This window comes from Uloborus diversus, chromosome 1, assembly GCF_026930045.1.
Source record: "Uloborus diversus isolate 005 chromosome 1, Udiv.v.3.1, whole genome shotgun sequence".
NCBI lineage: Eukaryota > Metazoa > Arthropoda > Arachnida > Araneae > Uloboridae > Uloborus > Uloborus diversus.
The window spans coordinates 111,674,427-111,697,842 of NC_072731.1; the positions used below are offsets into that span (position 1 = coordinate 111,674,427).

The window sequence follows — 23,416 nt, forward strand, 5'->3', positions numbered from 1 at the left end:
GCTACTGGAGACATTTTATATGCGATTGGTTCCAGAGCTCTTTCCAAAAGTAAAGTTATTAAACTCACACAGTTCAGAACTCACTGAAAGAAAAGCTTTTAGGAGTGACAAAGGAGGACAAGAGCAACGAGGATACCGACATCGATGACACAGAACCAAGAACGTTAACATTGAAAATTTTCAGTCATTCCTTTACAATAGAAATAATCTTTCGGATTTGTTACTGAAGGAAGATTCTATGGAAATAATCTTGTTGCGTCAATGCTATGCAAAGAACTGCAGAGTAAAATTCTTGACTGCTGAAAGACTATCATAGCCAGCTCCTTTTCATTAACACTAAATTAATTTGTGTTTTCTTTATACATGTTGTTCACAGAAATTGATTAAGTACACATTAAACTTGTTATACAACATTAGTCATCACTAGAATGAAGTTTTTTTTTTTTTTTTTTTTTTTAAATCTACGGAACCTAACCCCTATTTTAACACTAATATTAAGTCTTAATTTACGCGGTTTTGATTTACGCAGCCTTTCCGAGGAACGTAACCCCCGCGTAAAACGAGGGTCTACAATATTTGATAAAATTATCTTCAATTGTTTACATGGGCCAGGGGGAGGGATAATTGTGCACAAGCCTGGGGTACATATGAACAGGAGATAAATAAATGAAATACAAGCAGGTAGGGATCTACGTACCGGAAAACCACGCGGTGAGGGAGGCTCATAGCCCAAGAAACTGAAGGAAAAAAAAATACAAAACACAAAATACATTTTTAAAAACTTTACTCAAGTTTTAACATTAACAGTTTAAGAATACATTTTTGTAATGTTTTTAGTAAAAATGTGAGGAAAATTAAAACTCAACAAATATCACTAAAGCACATAAGCAGGAGGGGGGGGGGGCTGTAAAGTTATGGGAGACTTGCTTTCGTGCTGATGTAACTTACAAATGAAATGAGTTTTCAAAAATCAGTATAAAACCCACACAGCTACCCAGAAACGTAAAACATGAAAGTTAAAAACTTTAAAACAATAATAATAATCAATAAATAAAACATGCAAACAAATGAATTCAAAATTGAGCCGTTAGGGGCCCTGCTGATTTTTTGTGGGAAGCAAACATCATATTTCAAGGAAAAAGCTCCTTAATATCAAACCTTTACTATGTACCTAACAATTACATATTGAATGGTTTTTAACCTATACTGTGTCAGTTTCAATTGCACCGCAATGGCGCTGTCAAATTTTAAAGTCTCGTAGCCAAACCCAAATCTACGTACCCGAAAAACCCCACGGTGCGGGGGGGGGGGAGGCTCGCCTTTTAGGGGCCCCAAGGCCAAGAAAGCAAAATAAATTTTGAACATCTGTACCAAAGTTTTAACAGTTGATAATATTTTTTCAGTGAAATATTTTGAACTATGTTCACATGACCCCCTCCCCCTTCTTTCCGCTTCAAATTTATAAAAATTTTCAATATTGTAAAATAGGTTTCATGAATAAACATGAAAAAGAAAATTTGGAGGCAAGGGCGGATACGTCGGATACGTGGGGAGGGCCGTGGGGGCCCTGAACGCCCCCCCCCCACCTAAACCGTCGACAATATTACCATCCGTCGATTGTATGTGGTCATAATTTAATAACTGCATACGAAATGGATGGATGTAGAATATCATGCAAATGTAATATTACACAAATTACACATTACGTTCAAATTGTACTTTATGAATAAAGTGCAAGTATATTTCATAATCTTTTGGATTTATTAATCATTTTTTCAAGTAAATATTTTAAAAAATTGGTTCCTTTTATTGCTTCTGATATTAATTAAGAAAGTTTGTACCATGCTAAGCTCCTTATTCCTCCCCGATTTGATACTTTCAGAAATTTTTCGTACTTACAGCTCCATACTTTTCAGCACCCCCCCCCCCTTACATTCTAGTCCTTGTTTCCGTCCTTGTTTGCGTGAACGCATCCTTTTTCGAGGTAAATGTGAAATTTGACAAATTTTTGTTTGAACAAAAAAAGCTCAGATTAAATTACTTACAGTCAAGTGCCCATACTTGAGACAGTACCCCAACTTGGCACTTGGGACATTTTGCCGAAATTAGTTTAGTGGGCTGGTACACTTGTCAGTATTTTATCAGTAAGAAATAAATGGTGTTACAGAATAAATAAATAGTTATCTTTTGAGGCTATGAGAGCTAAACTCTGATGTTTTAGCTTTATGGGTTGGTTTAATGATTTTGAAAATTAAAAAAAAAAAAAATGCCATTTTTAAGGATGGAAATAACTTTGGTTACCTACGCTAACTTAACAGCATTAGTTTTAATTTGTTTCACATTTCATCTCGGCTAATGTACCTGTGTCTTATTTGGGTAAATTCATTTCCACTTAACTAATTCGGTTTAACTAATTTATTCGTAAATTTAAGAAATTGCAATTACGCTCCAAACTTGGGACACTGTTCCAGGTACTAAGGCATAAAGTGTCGATAAGAAATAGGGTCACATCCCCAGTAATTGGCACGGCACCAGTAATTGGCACTTCCAACAAAAATGTCCTAAAAAAAGACTCGTATCCAATTTTTTTAAAAGAGAAAGCTATATACCAATTGAATGTACATTAATTTTAAAGATTATAACTTCAATTCATGTTACTAAATTTTAACCCTATTTGGAATTTTAAAATAATGATGGGTGCCACTTACTGGTGCTTTAATTTTGCTCGTCACCAGTAATTGGCATGTGTGCCAAGTACTGGGGAAATAGCGTCACTTCCGCGATAAAGCTGAGTGAGGTGTCATTATCTTCAGTTTTTTGCGTAGATTACGAATATGATAAAGCGGAAATTGAAATCGGTAGCCTTTGTACAGTAATTGTCAAAAAAAAGCATTAAAATCACCAATTTTTGAAGTTGCGGCTTTTTGTCAATTGGAGTGACTTTCACCAGAAAAAAATCCAAATGAAAGTTAGTCAGTAATTAATTTTGTACTGGGGGCTCCGTCCTCTGCTCGATTCGCTCGCTAACCCCCGTTCGCCACCTACAGTATCTCAATGCCGCCTGCAGCTGGTGGTTTTTCAAGAGAAAGAAAACCGACTTGTTACATTTGATAAATAAAAAAGAGGAAAACTTATGCAAAAAAGTATGCTATATGAGTTTTTAACTATACTTGGGGCAAACCTAACTTGGTAGCATTCGTAAAATCAAAACTGTAAACCGAAGGATGAAACAGCATTAATTTCAATATCTTTTCCATGGAACATTCCAAATTTATGATTTTATTTCTCTAAAATACTTTTCCAACGTGAAGAAGAGTGATTTAGCATTAATTTATATAAAACTAGTGGTACCCGCACGGCTTTGCCCGTAATAGAAAAATTAAAAGGTCTTTTGGTTCGCCTGTGTGGCGAATTTTCTCTCCAATTGTCTTGTACCCATGTTACGGTTCCACGTTATGATAATTTCGTATCTCGCCAATTGGCTTGTGCCCATGTTACGGTTCCACGTTATGATAATTTCGTAATTTACTCGTCCATCTTATGATAATTTTGTTCTTAAAATTGGAATAGGAAAAGAACTACATCGAATTTTCGAAAAATCGCTTCGAGGTGCACACCCCCATGCTACAAACCAACTTTGTGCCAAATTTCATGAAAATCGGTCGAACGGTCTAGGCGCTATGCGCGTCACAGAGATACTGACAGACAGACAGAAATCCGGACAGAGAGAGATCCGGACAGAGGGAGATCCAGACAGAGAAACTTCCAGGTTTATTATTAGTAAAATTAAAGAAGAAGAAAGATAAACACATTCTTCCTCATATTATCAAATTTATTTGAAAAATGGGCTTAAAATTGGAATAGAAAAAGTACAAAATCGAATTTTCGAAAAATCGCTTCGAGGTGCACACCCTCATGCTACAAACTAACTTTGTGCCAAATTTCATGAAAATCGGCCGAACGGTCTAGGCGCTATGCGCGTCACAGTGATCCTGACAGACAGAGATCCGGACAGAGAGAGATCCTGACAGACAGAGATCCTGAGAGACAGAGATCCAGACAGAGAGAGACTTTCTGCTTTATTATTAGTAAAGATTACCTACTTTACATTATCATTACTCATGTTTCTTATGATGATAAAATTTGTATGTAATTTAAAAGTAAAAAATAAAGTGATTTTCCAGTTCTATTAACATATGCCAATTACTATATCACAAGGTGTCATACACTGGAGTGTCAGGTGCCAATTACTGGGGATTTTGGTAGCTTTTTACATACATATTTTTATAAAAGTATCGATTCAAGATATTTTTGATTTTAGTGAACCAAATAGATGCACAGATGTGCACTTTTTGAGACAAAAATATTTGCAAGAGAGTATTTTTTTTTTATAAGTACTTAAAACAGAGGTAAGTTTAAGGACAAACTCTTAAAGTGCCAATTACTGGGGTCTTTATCCTATTGTGGAAATAAAGTATATATAATTGCAATAAAAAAAAGCATAGATACAAAATTTTAAAAAACGAAGATTTTTCTGATGACGATAAATGGGTCATACAGTAGCAAGATAAAAAAGTGTCATTGTAAAAAAAAAAAAAAAAATGGAATTAATTGATGAGCAAAAGACGTTTTTCCAAAATATTACATATGTTAGTTCTACTAATGAAAATGAGTCTCAAAGTATTGATTAGACTAATTTATTTGTTGTGAACTTTACGTGTTATGAAGTAATGAAAATGAATATGAAAAGATGTGAAATGAGGAACATGGAGAGCTAAAAATCAGCTGCATTAAGTATTACTTGGGTTCACAATTGCTTTTAGGCTTCCAGATATAGAGGAAAACGTTTATTCAGAAGCATTAAGATGACTAGGGAGGCATGCAATATTTTCAGGGGCAAGTATATATTCTAAAATCTTTGAGCGTCTACAAGATTTTATTATTTCTATCTAATTATTTTTTTTTATTATTGAGTTGTAAAAATAATTTCTGAAAAGTGATAGTTGGTGTCCCAAACGATTATCTTTTGCTGCATACATTAAAGGAAGATCAAAATATTAAGTGTCCCAAGTTAGGAAGTGGGTTCCCTAACTTGGGACAATGAACATGTTTTTGCTGTATTTTTAAAGGGACATATCAACAAATCAATGCATTGTCCTTAGGGGAAGTACTAAGGCACATTCTAAAAAAAATAATACTTCGTTCAAATGGAAAACAAATGATTAATGTGCTACTAAAGGTAAAATTTCAAAACTGTCCCAAGTATGGGCAATTGACTGTATGCCTTCATTTTGTCAAAACTAGTTTGTTTATTTTGAAAGAGGTGATTTTTCATAAATTTACGATGTATTTGCATTATTTTTACAATAATAAAGCACATTTCGGGGAACCGAACCGGTACAATATATATAAAATACAGCTTATGTTCAGATCTTTAAATTATTAGTTGAAAATACAATGTAATAAAATTTGGAAGTATGAAGTATGTGTTAAGCTTGCAAAAAAATCTTTCTTAAGCCGTTCTCTGTTTTACAATTTACACCTATTTCATTTCTTGTCTCTTGAGAACGTTCCCACGTGTCTGCCGAAAGACGGGGTGTCGGCAACTAGGACAATAGCTTTCTTCTGAAACTCTCCACACGTGTGGATGATCTCCCCCCTACCCCTGCATTCTTTGCGTTTGTGGTATAAAACGAATAAAAGAGTTGTTATCGCGGGGTCACTCAAGGTCACTGCCCGGTCTTAGATGTTGAAGAATGAGATAAATGACTTCCAGTGCCGTGATGGCTGAATTAGAATAATTTTTGAGAGTTTTTTTTTTTTTTTTTTTCTAAATTTTGGTCCTTATTTTCTGCTTTTTAACATTTGAATTGATAAGCAACAAGATGCTGTTGAAATTTGAATTTTTAGTGAAAATGAAAAATAAAATTCAAATCAAGGACCTTCGATTTTTTTCTTTTTTTTTCTAAAAAAGGAAAGAGCGCGGTTTTATTTTAAAACAAAAAGTATTAGTTTTTCGTATGGAGTATGGAGTCGTTTTTCAGTGGTTTCAAGACGAACTTAAATGTAATTTGGTGAAATCAAACCAATTTATACAAAAATGCTTGATTAAAGGATTGAATAAAGGGGAAATTATTAAAACAAGGTTTTCTTTAAAACGCTTAACATATATAATTTAAAAAATGCAGTAAAAAGTTACGGTAGTACACTTGCGCAGCCAGAATTTACCTTCGGGGAAGGTCATATCAAGTCTTTACACAAAGTACTAAGATTGAGATTTGAGAATATGTCTGAAAATTTTTAGTTTTGCATGGTCACAGAACCCATTCTATCATAACCCCTTCTTTACCCTAAAATGAATGTGACTCTACGACTTCTATTCCGACTCAGTATAATACATTAGTACATATCAAAAATATAATAACCAAACAAATCAATTAATTCACAATGTTAATTGCATTACCTAATCTTCTTAACAATTAAGAGCGGCTCGTTGTCGTAAGGGGGGGGGGTTAAGAGGAGCAGACTCAGACTTTCAAAAGAAAAGGGGCAATGCCACTTGCAACAGATACTGAAATAGGAAAAAAAAAGAAACGTGTTTAAACTTTTCCACAGGTCAGAAAAAATATCCTTCAAATTAGTGTTAGAAATGAGAATTTAAATTTAGGCGTCATGTTGGATGCCTAAGTGGACGCTGTTTTCAATGAGTCAATTACATATCACATTCAAACATTAAATTTGTTATTAAACACGCTGCCGATAGGACATTTGTAAAATAATCAAATGGAAATGATTTTCAAAGACAAAGTTGATTTGCATTAACAAAAAGTACAGAAAATTACTTTTACAAATTCATCAATTGAGTCAATCACAGGTCTTTTTATTTTAATCACAATAAGACAAGAAATAAAAGCTTCAACGTGATCCAAAATGCTCTGCCCTGGTACCTATAATTGAGTCAATCACAGGTCTTTTTATTTTAATCACAATAAGACAAGAAATAAAAGCTTCAACGTGATCCAAAATGCTCTGCCCTGGTACCTATAGTTAGAAATCTAGGCATCAAATCAAAGTTTTTGATCTAAAAATGAGACTAACAACCGCTTATTTCAAAAACTGCTTCAAATTGATTTCATCAACGAACTTTAAGAAATTGATCAGACATACATTTCCTTAAGATAAAAATGTCTAATTTACAAAATATCTTTAAAGCTAGGGCACAGAATGCAGTTTAAATTTCCACTATAGGTACCGTTTTAAAAGAGTTTGCACCAACCAATAATAATAATTTAATAAATAAATAAATAAATGCAATAATAATAAATAAATAAATAAAGTCCAGCTATAATTTTATTCATAACTCTAATGTAAATTTTTATTCTCCCCTATATGTCTACTCTCTCTTTCATTTAGTTTAAGTGACCCTTTCCTGATTATTAACGTTTCTAAAGTAGAAATTGGTCACCAAATTTTTATTTTAAAAAATGGAATTTTAAGGAAATATGAACTAACAAAATTCTCACCACCATGTCGTTTTTCAGAAAGAGCTGAACTCATTCACTTATACCAAAGTTTAACTTTTTTTTCCCCTTATATAAGCATTTTTATTTATAGAGCTTTACCCATCAAAAATGCAAACAAGAATGATAGAAAAACCCTCCAGAAAGAAATTCTGGCTGCGCTAGTGGTGTACGTTTTATATTTTTCTCACGGTTATTATTTTCATAAAAATTGCCAACTTGGCCCAATGGAACTTTGAGTTGGGAGGAGGAAGTCTACTGTGGCCATCTGCTTCGATTTTTGAGAGATCATTTTAGTGAATAATTGCGTTGAAACTGGCCGTCTATGCATCCAGCATTTGTTTGAATTTAACACCTTGAGTTCAAATTATGTTTTTCGCAATCACGAATTGCAATAGCACCCTACTCGTTGAGTTTCTTTTTTCTACAAATATAATGAAACGGAAAAAAAAATTTGCACCCTTCTTCTTATGATTGGTGATCTTCTACAATAGGGCATACGAGGCATATCCATAAAAAAAGAAATAGTGATTAGGATGCGGGGAAAAAAGATAGAGATTTTGTGGCCGATATCGACGAATACACTTATCATAAAGATCATTTACAGGGTATACCGTGTGTATTTTTATTTCTTATCAATCATAAATGATGGGAATAAGTCATTTGGAAATTTTATATTTAGATGAAATTTAACTGTTTAAAGTTCATCTAGGTGCTTTTCTCTAAAACGAAAAAATGTAATTTTACACAAAGAATCCTTTTTAGCCTACTTTCCCAGTAAAAGTCAGAAAAAGAAGAAAAAAGCATGAAAGAAGGCTTAATGCATCTTAAAAATATCCCGAAAAACAAAAAAAAGTCAAAAATAAATAAAATAATTAAATAAATATTGAAAAATTAAAAATTAGAAAGTAGGGTATTGAGATGGGGAAAAATGTCTGTCGGTCTGTCTGTCCCCCCCCCCCCCCCCAATAACTTTTGAATGAATAGTCCGATTCGAACAAACTTTTTTTTGTTCGAAAGATTTCGGCAAGGGCACTTCATTCCCATCTTTCACTTTTTGATTTGAACTATTTTTTGTTCAATTTTGAACAGTTCAAAAAAACTTAACATTAGCGCTTACGGGGAAATTCAAGGCAATTCCGAACTGTGAGGCGAATTTGCTTCAAACAAACTTTGTAGGAAAAAGCTTTTGATGAAAAACTTGTATATAAAATATCTTTTTGATTTGAACAATTTTCTGTTCAATTTTGAACAGTTCAAATCCCTTAACATTAGCGCCTACGGGGAAACTGAAAGTCAATGTAGATTCCGTACTTGAAGGCGGATTTACTTCAAACAAATTTTGTTGGAAATAGCTCTTGACGCCGAACTCCAGACTCCGACTCCGAGAATTTAGGGGCACCTGAATCCGAATCCGACTCCTGTGCCCGACAATTAATCGGACTCCGACTCCCCGACTTCGACTATGACTTCCTAGCTTTGGCAAAAATTTATACACGGACAAATGACTGACTCCGATTCTTGGATATTCGACTCCGACTCCTTCATCCCAAAATTAGATTGACTCCGACTCCGACGCTATGGTTTTAACTGTGAAATAATTATTGTTGATGTGATTTGTTTTTATTTCAACGCTAAAGTTTTTATTTAGGTATTCAGTTTTCGGTGAATAAACTCGAAGTCATTTATGTTTCTACAAAAAGATACGCGCAGACGATTTTTTTTTTTTTTTTTTGACAATGAAAAGTATTTCTTTACGTTGACATTTTATTGTTTTTATTTATCTTGATAAGTGCATTAATTCATTTAAAAAATTATTTTTGGCAACAGGGGAAAAGAAACGATTTTTTTTTTTTTTTTGATAGGATGTATTTATTTTAATGAGCTTATTAATTTTTATTATTTTTTTTCGTTTTGAAAGCTGTTGAAGAATTTTTTTTTAAATGAAAAAAAGTGTATTAGCTGCTTTGTTTAAAAGTTGCTGCTATTTTATTTGTTCGTTTTGTTTTTTTTTTCTTTTTTTACGCATCTAATTTTTTTAGATGAGTGAGGAATATTTTATTCCTAGAAAGTAGCTTAAAATATTGGAAAAATATGTTTGAAACAATTTGCGATGTTAGCTATTTTGAGAACATTGATCAGGTACTAGAAAGTAGTATGGGTATACGGGAAAGTAGGCTCGTCTAGTTCTAGACAGAACTTCTTGTTTTAATGTAAAGTCTGCTTGAGTTAAGCCCCCAAAAAATATGAATAAAATCAAACCGCAGGTGATTTGAAACTCTAACAACGGAAATTGCGCTCCCTAAATAAATAATAAAAACAATCGGTTTCAAGGTAATCTGAAAAATCAGAGCAACATCAACTTTGGTCAAGTCAGGATAATAAGCAATTTCTGATTTTTCAAAACAGTTGTGAGTTTTTTTTTTCTTTTTTTGATGTTTTGTTTTAATGGATCTTGAAAATGATATGAAGGGTAAATTTTTCTCCCCAATAAATCTTTGCTGCTCTTGACAGCTCTTAGAAATTTGGCTCTGCCTTTATAGCCGAGTGGGATCGAAGGCCTCGGTGGGATCTCAAAGTGTGTAACATCATCGGCAGTTCATTTCATCTCTGTCCCAACATTAAAAGTTTTACATGTTTTTGGAAAGCATAAAGATTCTAAAGTTATATTTGCTCACATATAGTTAGTGATGTAAATCATATCGATAATGAAATACAATTTTTCGAAATTAAACATACGCCTCAGTGTTGAATTTTAGATATAGATTTTTTGAAACGAAATTAAATCTTTTACATTACATTTAAGCTTTAAAAAAAATTTAAAAAAAAAATGAATAAATAAATAAAATAAAATCTTGAAAGAAAAAAAAGCGTGAAATGAAAGCATGTGTCAAGTTTTTTTAGAGATTTTATTCAGAAAGCCCAAGACAAAGCTATGACAATAAATCAGGTAAAAATAAATACTCATAAAAAAATAAATATATAACTGTTAAAACTGATTATTCTGGAGCGTGAGTCCTGAAACTTCGTGCGCCCTCCCGCATCTCGGGTGTTGCGGGGGCGCTATTTACGTCACTGGAGAGTTATAAGTTTTATGCGGGATGGGGGAAGGGAAGTAAATGACCAAACTGACTATATAGTGGCCCGGTTCGGGCTCCTAGGCAGAGTTGAAATTGCTCCTCACCCCCTCAAAATAATAGGAGCAAAATTTCCTGGATTTAAAAACCGCAAAAATGCCCCCCCCCCCCCCCAAAAAAAAAAAGAGAAAACCTAATTCGGCTATTTTTGTTGACGATTCCGCGAATTTGGAGAAAAAATTGTCGCATTAATATTTTTTCTTTTTAAAAATTCTTTGTAGTTAATTTTTTTTTTGTTATGCCTAATTTTCTTTCTCGTTAGATGTTATTGTAAGATATGCACGCACGGTCGTATGTCATCATTTTGTGAAATAGGAACATGATTCGGCAAAATGAGGTTTGGCGAGCGAAGCGAACAGGAGGCGGCGCTCCCTAGTAGTTTCATAACACTTGTTCTCTTTTATCCTTTGAAGTTTAAAACATTCCATTCTTTGACCGCGCAGATGAATTTTTGTAAAATGGTTTAAACTTGAGTTAGACCTATAAGGGAAAGTATAATAACAGAAAATGGGGGAATAAACATTAATCGAGATTTGTCTAAGCCTGGTTTATTCGAGACAGCATTTTTACTTTCAGAAGAAATTAACTTCCTTTGAGTTGTTTCATTATTCCTTATCTTTTGCTCAAAAAGACATTAAAAAAAAAAAAAAAAAAAAAAAAAAAAACGAGTGCATTCCAAATAATTTTGGAATTTTTTTTCAAAATCAGGCATTAGTGCTGTTTTGATTAAAACCTGTGTTTTAAGATCGAATATCTAATCAAGCTATTTTATGCCTATGAAGCTGAATCCAAGCTCTGAACTTCAACAGTTTGTGCGTTCCGGGCCTAATTACCGCACAGGCCAAGTAGGCCTGCTGATCTTCTTACGGGGTCCGAAATTCTTGAAATACTAATGCGTAGCATTTAAGAATCATGTATTTTTAAGAAAATAAAAAAAATAATGATATATTAATTGGAAAAAAAACTGTTTTGATACTTTGTTAGTATTTCTTTTAGTTTGTAATTCTGTAAGAGAAAGACTTAAATATGGTTCCTAGTTTTTTTTTCCCTTAAAGTAAACTGACTAATTAAGCTCAGAAGACTGAAAAAAGAATTATTTGGCAAGTAATCATTTTTTTTTTTTTTTAAATGTTTGAGTGGGAGTTTCTAGAAATGGAATGGAACGGAAATGGCCAAGAAATTCGCACCCATCATATTATGACTGGTGATTTTCTAGAATGGGTATTTCGCGGCCAATCCATAAAAAAAGGAATGATGATTGGAATACGCTAATAAACATAAAAATTTTATGGCCGCAACACAATTATCATAAAGATTATTTACCGCGTATAACGTTATGTACCTTTATCAGTATTAAATGATGGGAATGTACAATTAGGTTTATATGAAGTTCTGCATTTTAAATTCATCTATATGGTGGTTTTTTTTTTTTTTTTGGGTGGTGGGGAGGGGGCAATATCCTCTTCGCTATTTAATTGGGTTATAAAAGTTTTAATTTATAAAATGAATAATTAAGTATAAAAAAGCAGTGGGCAAACAGTGACTGCACAGGGCCCCGCGGCCCTATATGCAAGGGCCCCGCTAGAGCTAGTACCGATACTGCGGTAAAGTTAACCAATATTTTGGTGATTAATATTTTGGTACTTAAAGTGATAGAATAGAGACAGAGAGTTTCTCTAAATTATTGTGAGCCTTGGGCCTCACTTTTTGTTAGTCGGGCCCAATGTGCGTTTACCATTTTATCATATCTGTCATCTTTATTTATAATAGAAACATTATCCTGTTATTGAACAATCGCGAATTGTTTTTATCATCACTTGACCAAAGTTGATGTTGTTCGGATTTTCCAGATTACCATGTTAACTGTTGTTTTTATATTTATTTAGAGAGCGAAATTTTAGTTGTCGTGTTTACAAATCGTCTACGATTTGATTTTATCAATATTTTTTTCGGTGCTTAACTCAACAGACAAAAAATAGAAAAAGGGAAGGGGAAAGGGGTGTAAAATCAGGTTTTTCGAAAAAAAAAAAAAAACACCATATAGATGAATTTAAAATGCAGAACTTCATATAAACCTAATTATACATTCCCATCATTTAATACTGATAAAGGAACATAACGTTATACGCGGTAAATAATCTTTATGATAATTGTGTTGCGGCCATAAAATTTTTATGTTTATTAGCGTATCCCAATCATCATTCCTTTTTTTTATGGATTGGCCGCGAAATACCCATTCTAGAAAATCACCAGTCATAATATGATGGGTGCGAATTTCTTGGCCATTTCCGTTCCATTCCATTTGTAGAAACTAATAGGGTCATATCGCAATTAATGATTGCGAAAACGTAATATGAATTCAAGACGTTCAAAATTCAGATGATGTTTCCTTCATTTCTTTCTTTTCTTTTTTTTTCATCTACGAATCCATTACGATTTGAATAACTTCTTCCCACGTCTATTTGATCAATCTCCCAGTCATTGCGTTCACTTACGTGAATTTCTTACCACTCCTTACTTTTCGATTTTATTTCCTTTGTAAATTGTAACTGGATTTACATTCCAGAGTTGAAAGTTTCCACTTTTGAAAACTGCCCATTTTAAAAACTTTTTTATGACTCTTTTCTGTTCTCCGGTTTTCATTTTTACATATTTCTTTACTTAAAAATCATTCCGCCTTTTTGCTCGACACTCATTTTTATTTGCCTCCGAGGCAACATTAACAGAAGATAATTTTTAAATTTAAATATTTTAAGAATATCAAAGAGAAAATAAATGTCAATCACTCAAGAAACCTCAATTGAGTGAACTTTAATAGGGCACTGAAAATCTCAGTCAAAGTCCAATCTTGTAGCGACTTCTGGCTAAACGCAATAACACCTGCTTTTCTGCAATCAGCACCAGCTTCCTGTTATCACTCATTATTTTTCATTAAAATTAAAAGAAAAGAATATCGCTATGGAAAATGAAAGAATGTTTCAGTTTCAAGAATAATAATTAAAAATAATGTGTGGTTAAAACTAATTTCGTGCCCAAGGCAGCTATTGGGAATTGCGGCCTGAGTATGATGTATGTGTGAAATGTGAAAACCAGGAGTGCGTGCTCCCCCCCCCCCCCATGTAATAGTTACTGGTGCAGACTGTGTCATTGAACATTTTAAAGGTGTTGATTCGGGTATTTCTTTTATTTTTCGGGGGGGGGGGCAGGGGGCACTCTCATTCCTTTCTTGAGCTCGATGGTCTTCGTATTTGGAGGTGTACCATTACTCTGGAGGGGGGGATGGGCAATCCTGGTTAAAAATGTCTGATTTTAATGACAAAAACTGGCAAATGTGTTAAGCAGAAAATGTGTCCACACGTTGATGCTGTTTAAATCTAAGAGTGTGATTAATACTCAAGCAAAACAATTCATGTTACTGATCAGTTAATTAATTTTAAAGCTTTTTAATGGACATTTTTCTTAAATATTTTAACAACTTTAATTGGGCGAAGAGAATACAACATCGAAAGTAGCGTAAACTAAATAAATGTGAGGCCCAAGGCCTACAATGCTTTGGAAGCCCCCCCCCCCCCTCTCTACTCTGTTACATTAAGTCAATGCAAATGTTTAACAATATTTTAGAGGTATGTTTTCAATTAATAAATCATTAATTTTCATTATTTTCACAAAAATGCATGACTTTTTAATGCTAAGTTGGCCTGTGCGGTAATCTGGTAATCTGGCCCTGCATTTCTCTCATTTAAAATACTTTACATATAATTTTTAAAAATGTCCTTCGATGCTTTTTTTTTTTTTTGCGCTCGCCGTTGAATAGGAGAGGGGCATGAAAGTAATGCAATGAATCAAATTCATAAAATATTATATAGTTCTTTCATTGAAAATGCTATGGCTAAAAGAAAACAAAAAAAAAAAAAAAACTTGATATCCTCTCATTTGCGCGGGGGGGGGGGGGTGACCCAATAACATCAAATCCTCAAATCCTAAAAAAAAAGAAAAAAAAAAACCGCACACACAGTTCTTTCATTTTAAATGTTCTGCGCGTGTAATTAAAAAAAAAAAAAAACATACATATCCTTCTTTTTTTGCCTTTTTGCGCGCGGCGGCGGGGGGAATTCAAAGCAACAAAATAAAATAAATCCGCGAAACGGTGGGGGAGGGGGCAGGGGAAAACGTAATTCCATCACAATACGCAAAAAATCAAGTTACGATTACATTATTACGAAATACAGTGATCGCCGCTTATATGAATCACGTTTCATCAAAACAGTCGGCTAATACAATAAAGTTGGATTTTGTTCTGTTTTTGACGATTTGATTCATTAAAGCTGCTGTGATTTGATTAACCACTGATTCAATTAACTAGCGTACACTGTATCTCAAATTTCATTCATGAGAAGCGAGGAATGAAAAAAAATCCATTGCTTCAAAGCGATTTAATAAATTCACTGGTCATTTTCCGCTTAGTAAACTTTGTCATCTGTAAAATAGCGCAAGGTATTCAATAATACCTTTAAATAACTTAATACATAATATACGGTCCCCTCATTTTCCTTTTAAACGCTTGATTAGTCACGGGATGAGGAGGAGAATACTTGCGCCGCGCAATGCCACAGCTGCTGTCACAGACGATTCCTGGATGTACTTCCGGTCTTCTGTGGCAATAGCTGCTTTTGTTGTTTAGCGTCACGGGCTTTCCGTGGCAATAGCCAAAGCGTTACATTATATGTAAGTTACATATATAAGGCTACATGATTTTCTCAATTGCGTATTTTTTGACGGTAGAAAAGAACTAAAATTAGCAATTAATACAACTCCAAATTATTTTCCTGGCTACGAACGCTACTGTTTGGATCCGACCGAGCTTAGTTTCAAAAAAAAGGTGGCGTGTGAAAAGGAAAAAAATACAGCGTACATTTAATTATTGTAATAATCAAAACCATAAATACCTTTTGAAGTTATGTTTAGTATTGAAGCACGTATTGAAAGACGAAAATTAAAAACTTAAGCCCAAAAGTAAACAAACATTCATCGTTGCCAATTCTACGAAATGTAATTTTAAGTCGAAGTATTGTGCGTTCATGAGGAGAAGAGACTTCGGAACGCCTTCCCGAAAGCAAAACAAAGATTAACGCGGGGGTGATCGCTACCGCTTTCAATTGAGACAACCCTAAATTTGGCGGGCATTTAAATTTGTAAAAATGTCTTTGTGTTCTTTCCTTTCGTTTCTAGCTTCGCGTAATTGTCGTCTACGGGGAATCTATACTTTTTAAACTGAAAATTTCAGAACAAAAATATTGTATTTACAAAAAAAGTAAGGTATTTTGTTTTCCGAATGAAACATTTCTATTAAGGATAGGCTTTCTGAATTTTGAACGATATCCTTTTAAACACTAACACGTCCTATATTCGAAATTGCAAGTGCGCTAATGAAAAAAAAAGGGGGGGGGGACAGGAAAACTTCATTGCCACACAGACTGTGGCATTGAAATGCTTAAGGGTTGCGTTCGTTTTGAAGACTTAATATCTCTCTCCGTCTCCCTCTCCCTTTTCTTGAGGGTGGGGATGACTCAGTAGCTCTTATGGGTTGGATCTTTTTGATGCATCTGTATGGATTGTACAAAATTTCAGATCATATAGAGCGGATATACAGTCAGTAGATCTACAGTAGCAGTTATTTTTGAAAAATCATGAAAACATTATTCGAATAAAAGTTGCCCCCCCCCCCTCCCCCCCCCCCCCAAAAAAAAACTTGGTTGAACCAAAGGCGGGGATTGGGCAATTGTTCCAGAAAGGATTTACATGTGAGAAATAAAAGTAAATGAGGAAAACAATAAAAAATCAATCTGAAATATTTAAAGCAATTGACTATTAAAATCAAGGCTATTTCTCTAAGTATTGCATGAATATTAATTTTTAGAAATATGTAATAATTTGCGATGCGTTATAAAAAAATGTCTTTGGTTTGAATACTGTTTTAAAATTATAGGTACATCGGTTGGGTCCGGCTTAAGAGATGACGACTACCCCCCAGGGCGAGTATTTTCAAGGCGGGGGGGGGGGGAGGTAACCAACTTCGTTTCTGGGGGGGGGAGGCAGAAACGAAGTTAGTTATAACACTTCAGTACACAGTAGTCTAACGTAAACACGGATTGTCCATAAAGGACGTTACACTTCACCTTAGCCTCTCCCCTCGTCACATCTCACGCAATGTTCGATGAACATATTGCTATAACGAACGCTTTTATTTGGACCAAAATATGTGAAGTCATATTTCTTATAATCCTCCTTCCCCCTATAACTGTCCGAAGTTCATGAACCCCGAACCCTCTCTCCCTATCCCTTTCAAGCGTGACATCATTTGTGAACGACTCCTTAGGTTTGCTCTAAGTCACCAAAATCGCAGTAACAATTGTTTTAAGGGAAAAGACCGGCTCCCCCCCTCCTGTCTGGATAGCTCTAGTCACAATTTGTTTATGATCATGTATGTTTTTAATAAAGAATCATATCGCACTCCGGCAAGGAAAGTGACACAATTCAAAATCTGGGAAAACCGTACCGGCTATTGATTTAAAATCTAAATTTAGTGCTTTTTCTCGACACAAAAACCGCAAAGTTAGCTCACTTAAATGGTGCGGGGGGGGGGGGGCGTAGAAACGATTTCATCAATAATGACACATCATTAAAAATTTCATAATTTGGAAGAATATTTTTCGAGCTTAACGCATTTTACATTCAGAGCCAAGGACGGATCCAGAAACTATTCAAGGAGGGGGCGATTGATTTCACAACCCTTACCCTTTTATAAATTCGCAAACCTCCGCCCCCCCCCCTTTCCAAACACCATGAAAGATCGTCTCATTTCAGTTATTTTGGGAAGGGGAGGGACTTTCTTTTCTACAAAATTGCGGAGGAGTGTACCAAACCCCATCCCTTACCTTAACGCCATCAAAGGTGTCCCATTAAAGTTTCTCTTTTTTGGGGGGGAGGGGGGACTTCAATTTTCCAAACTTTCCTGAGAAGAGCCCTTGAACCCTATAACCCTATTTAATATCATCTAAAATCTTCTGAAATTGAGTTTTTGGAACTTTGAAATACTTCCTATACTAAGTTCAGATCTCTATCAGTAATGTGTTAAGAATAAGATATGTGCTACACTTTCATTTTCCAGACAGCAAGAGCTTCGTCAAACTATTGAAGATAGGCTAAAACAATTTTCAACTTCAGTATCAAAGACATGCCGTGGAAGAGTTCTGCATCTCGACTCAAGGAAGGGGTGGTCGCCCCATCGCCCCCCCCTTGTGTCCGTCCTTGTTCGGATCTGTATTAGAATACGGGCAGCAAACTTTTGCCTATTTTATGATCCCCACACGTAACGCTGTTCCGTAAAAGTACTGGAAGAACTGAATTACTTTTAGAGTAATCGAAAAAACTTGAATAAAAAAAAGCATGTATATTTTTTTCGTATTTACAAAAATAAATAGGTTAAAACAGTAACATAAAACGTTGTTTCAGGCACTTATTCAATTATTCTGTAGATAACCATATTGGCATGTGAAAAGCTTTAATTTTTGTTTTGTTCCTTTTTTCATTTCTGAAGAATAAAAGCCATATTGGAAAAAAAAAATAGTACTAAAGTATTGAAATGTGTCACACAGAGTGCAACTTACCTACTGAGGCTTCCAAAATTGTTCGTAGGCTTTAAATGTGTATGGTTAAAAATGAAGTGCCTAGGAATCGAAATAGTAGTTCAATACTTTTTCATGCTGTCTCTACATGATTACATCAATTCAACATTTTTTTTTTTACAAAATATTGACTGTTTGAAATGGGCCAAAAATGAGGTGACAGAGAAATATTTTCAGAAAAATTCGAAATTAAAGTTATCGTCCTGTCGTTTTTCTTTCTTTTTTTTTTTTTTTTTGTTATTTTTTCAATGCGGTGATAGTTAAAAAATCTTTTGGCATTAATTTTTGCTTGTTCACTTTACAAATCTACGTATTATTTTAAAAATGACTCGTATTCGCAAAGTAACAACAAACACAATTCGAAAGCGCATTAATTCTTCATTATATTCGAAGTAAAACAGTTCGAAATATTGCAACAGTAGTTCATTTATCCCTAAGCACTGTGTAATTTTTAATAAACGCTTTAAAGAAGAAAATCGGATCGAAAATAAGGTGAGAAATGGTTGACCAGCAAAGTTAACAATATGCGATTAGAGATTTATAATTAGAATACCTATGAAAAACCCACGTTTGAGAGCTGTGAAAGTTGTTCACCGTGTTTACAGAAAATGTTTACTTAGCGTGAAAGACAGAAAGTTTAGGATTTCCTTCGCAAAATCAATGATAAATTAACCCCAAAACGTATAGAAATACACTGCAAATCTTAAAATACTTTTAAGTCGAACAATTGTCTTAGTAGCACACCTTTTTTTCGGGAAAGAAGGTGGGAGGTAATTTCTTAGAAAATTATAGAACACTCGTCTTCTTACAGCGCGATAACGATGGCCAATTGCAACCTTTCTCAGTGTTGGTCTGAAGCCTCATCCCCAAAAGACGCATATAGAGTCTTCCGATACCACGTGTTGGGGGCGTGGCCAAGTCTCAACTAGTGAAAAACGGACAATAAACATTATTCACTTGAGGTGACTTAAATCCAGTGGAGTCTATTTGGTTCGAGGTTAGGGAAAAACCACGTGATCCGTGAGTTTACATTTTGATTATCAATGCTAAATACTGAAAACGTTCCCCGTTAAAATTCAGTATTAAAATTATGTTTTGTTGTTTTTATGCTATATTTTTGGTTTGGGAGAAAGATTACATTGTGCCGCGCTTCTATTTGGCACTCGAATGTGGGAATAGTGAATCAAGATCGTGTTGTAGCTTAAAATGTAGAAGCTTCCATACCTGTCCTTTGCTTGATCCATAGTCTTAAGAAAAAGCCCGTAAAAAGTCAATTGGATTCGTCTTAAGTATTCTGTGGTCTTCTATTTAGTTCTCATTTTTGATTTTAGTGAATGGGTATATTATGTGTCAGAATCAAAGATTGTTTTAAAAAAAAAAAACTGTTTGCAAGCCTTTTTTGTTGTCATTCCTGCATCGTTCTTTTGAATATTAAGTTATTCGCAACTCCAGCGCTCGAATACGCTACCTTGAGGTGGTTTATAAAATTAAGGAAAAAGGTAAAGCATTGCGTATACCTACGCAATGCTTTACCTTTACACTTTATGCAACCCTTTACAATGCTTTACCTTTTCTACGTGCGTATGTTGGTAAACATAGGCAGTTTGTTATGAGTATTTATAAACGCATTCGATGTATCTTAGATTGCTTTCAGCAATGGAAATTGTTTCCTCCCGTAATGGTATTCTCGAGCGTCTCAAAATAATTTTAGTTTTCATTATTTTCCTCTAGAAAGTGAGTTGACTGTCGGAAATGGCGAAATCGTAAACACAAGAAAACTCTAGATTAACAAATTTCGCATTTGCATGAATAAAAACAAATATGCTCGTCTGTTCGAAGCTGTTTTTTTCTTTTTGAAAGAGGATAACGTTATACCAGGTAAAACTTTTTTATTGTTTTGTGTGAATTTGTAAGAATATGTTTTTTTTTCCTTAAGCTAAAAATAAGGATTTAATAACATTAGCAGAAGAATTCGGGCTTTCATCTCCGCCCAGTTTTAAAATAATTAATTTAACTAACCTTATTTTACTGCAGCATTTAGTTAGAATGGAGAGTATGCAAAATATTTTCTTGAATAAATTATCGCAGAACGAAATGAAAAATTTTTAACCGAGAAAGAAATTTGAAGCAAAAACAAAAGCCGAGAATTTAGAAAATACTGTACCAACTTTAGCTGAGAATGAGAGCAACTTTATTGCTTTCATTCTCAGCTGAAGAGTTTCACCAAAATTTGTTTGGTTATAGTTTTAGTATTGTGCAAGTAAAGAACCCCTGGCGAGATTTCACATGTCAGTTAAACCCTTTTTATTTTTTATCATGAGTGGAATAAAATGGTAGAAACATTACAAAATTCGATAAGCTAAAAGAAATAATGGTCCATAGAATCAATTTAAAAGAAAACTACCACCATATGCAGTGGCGTAGCGTAGGAGGAGGGCAAAGAGGACACTCGCCCCGAGCGGCACTTTGCTAGGGGGCGGCAAATTCTATAACACAACATTGACATCGAAAAGGCTTTTTTTTTTAAATCAAGACGGCGCACAATGGTTCAAAACGACAAAAAAGCGGAAAAAATTCAATAACTTTGAATATTCTCAAAAAAACTTTGGAAAATTGTTAAAATTGTTGCATGGTAATATTTATCTTCATGCTTGCTGATCGTATTCACTGCGAAATCCCGATTTTACGTCCCTTGAATCTACGTTTTCCCCACATTTTACGTTTTTTATCATCTGGTCTCAGTTTTTCCGTACACTAATAATATTAATTTAACCCTGATGAAAAGTTTGTTATTTATGAATTTCCCGCATTTTAAATTTTCCCTTGGCAGTTAAGAAAAAAGAGAATTTTTTTTTTAATTAAGAAAAGTGTTTCCCTCTGTGCATTTTTAAACATAATCCACTCTGTTGAAAGTTAATCCATGAAAACAGAAACGCTTCTGCTTCATCCGTAGCTGATCTTATGGACTTCGGCCGCAAATGAAGATGAACAAGAAGAAGAAACACAACTCGTCTCTTCTTTCAATACTGCATTTAATAGCTTAATAATAGTGAAAGACTATTTTCTTTATCATAAAGATCAGGAAAAAACTTTGGAAAGTGTTTCAATCCTGGAAGATGCTGTATTTACTTTGGATTCAATAACTCATTACTGACTACTTTCAACTTAAACGCCCAAATTCGTTACTTAATGTGTTAGAATGATCTAAACTGGTGTGTACAATATAGTTCTTTTCGTAAAATATCGCATTTTTACATTTTATAAGCGCAACCTTTATTACTATTTTTGTTTCCTTATCTGATTTTTGCTTTTTATACATTTCTCGTATTTTACGTTTTTCCATATTTCATATTTTTGGATTTGAATTGACGTTTTCTCATATTTTATATTTGATTCAGGCCTCTGAGAAACGTGAAATCGTGGTTTCTCTGTAGTTCAAAATCATTCCTGTTTTTAGTAAAAAAAATATAAATTAAATCAGTCGTATGTCACACGCAAGGTTTATTTATTGCAATTGATACCCTCGAACAATATTTTCTGGCAATGTCGACAAACTTAGAACAGCTTTATACTAGAATGATTTCGAAAAGGAAATCAGAAATTTCAAACGTTTAATGATTTTCTAATTTCATTGTTTTATGAACAGAATGTTTATTTAACTTTTTATATAGGATTTTGTATGAGTTTCAAAAATTTCTTTCTCATATGTATCTTCTTTAAAGCCAAACGGGTCCGAAAATTGTTATTTTCAGGTTACTACTGCATTGCACATAGAATAATGCTCCGTATTAAGCCATAACAACGCAAATCTGTTTTTAAAAAATCCTCTATATTTATTGATGAATGTTTCAAAAGCCCGAACTTTCGGAAACAGTAAACAAACGTTTTTAGGCTCTCCTGAAAAGTAGTGAAACTCTGACATACGTTAGTCTGGAGCATGTCAAATTTGATGACCAATTTCTTTGATAAAAAAGTAATTTACCCCCATCCTACCGTTAGGAGTTATTTTTTAACTTACTATGTTGGTATTCGTAAATAGCGAAGATAAACAAAAACATCTGCCACGACTATAGTCGCAGGTGGTCACAGCTAAAATGTTGTTGTTCATTTACAGGAAGGGTTAAACTATTGATATATGAAAATTTTAGCCCACCGGAAGCCGCCGATAAAAGTATATTCCACAATACTTTTCATTATATTTTCAAGAAAATAATGTTTTTTTATTTCAGGTAGTTTTCGATTTTGATGAATTTTTGATTTTTAATTACGATGTAATATGCATCCTATAAGTGTAAAAAAACCAATTAGAAATGACTTTTATTAAATTTTAGACCTCCTTATTGAACGAATGAATTAAAACTGAAGTATAAGGCGTACGTCCGAAAAAAGTAAAAACATAATTGTTCAACAATCTCGGCTTATTTTTGTATAAACGAATTTTTTTTTTTTTTCAAAAAACTCTTATGGAGTAAGTTACTACAACTCAAGGGCTAGGTAATTACGGCATGAAATATTTTTTATTTTAAAACTTAAAAATTGCTATTTTTTCCGCCCTTGAACCACTGTGCGGCACTTTGCTAGGGATGTATCACTAAATCAACATCAAAAACTTTTTTTTTGAGCAATCACGATCGCTTATTGCTTTCATTTGACTGTTTCTGTCGTGCTATCATTTTTCCCACCGGCGCGGCGGCACCCTCTGCCAGCACCACCCGTCGCGTCGGCTGGCCTCACGATGCTGCTCCTCTGGCGAAAACCGTCTCCAGGTCAGGGCCATAAAAGTTACAAGGGCTAGCTCAATCCTTTGATCTTTCCCTTCCACCGCCGAAAGGACAGCGAGAGTAGAAAACTCGTTTTTGACGTCATCGGGTACACTCCGCGGGTCTAGGGGCCTTATGCGGGACAATCCAGTGTGTGTGTGCCCAAAGAACTGCTGTATGCCTTAGCTAAAATACAATTTAAAAATTTGTTCTCTGTACAAGGGTTGTTAAAGAAGCAGTTGAAGGGGCCCAGGCCAATCCCAGACAAAAAATCACTTATTATGAATAAGGATATGAATATTGTTTTCAAGGTT

At 34.2% G+C, this 23,416-nt stretch overlaps 1 protein-coding gene across 1 annotated transcript in view; it reads right to left on the minus strand.

Moving 5' to 3' along the window:
* Positions 1 to 1,973, minus strand: part of LOC129234410 (trans-L-3-hydroxyproline dehydratase-like) — a 32,163-nt gene extending 30,190 nt beyond the window's left edge. Inside the window, exon 1 of the mRNA XM_054868410.1 lies at positions 1,934 to 1,973. Within this exon, the coding sequence (XP_054724385.1) occupies positions 1,934 to 1,973 (40 nt within the window). The remainder of the gene's footprint in view (positions 1 to 1,933) is intronic.
* Between the last annotated feature and the right edge of the window lie 21,443 nt (positions 1,974 to 23,416).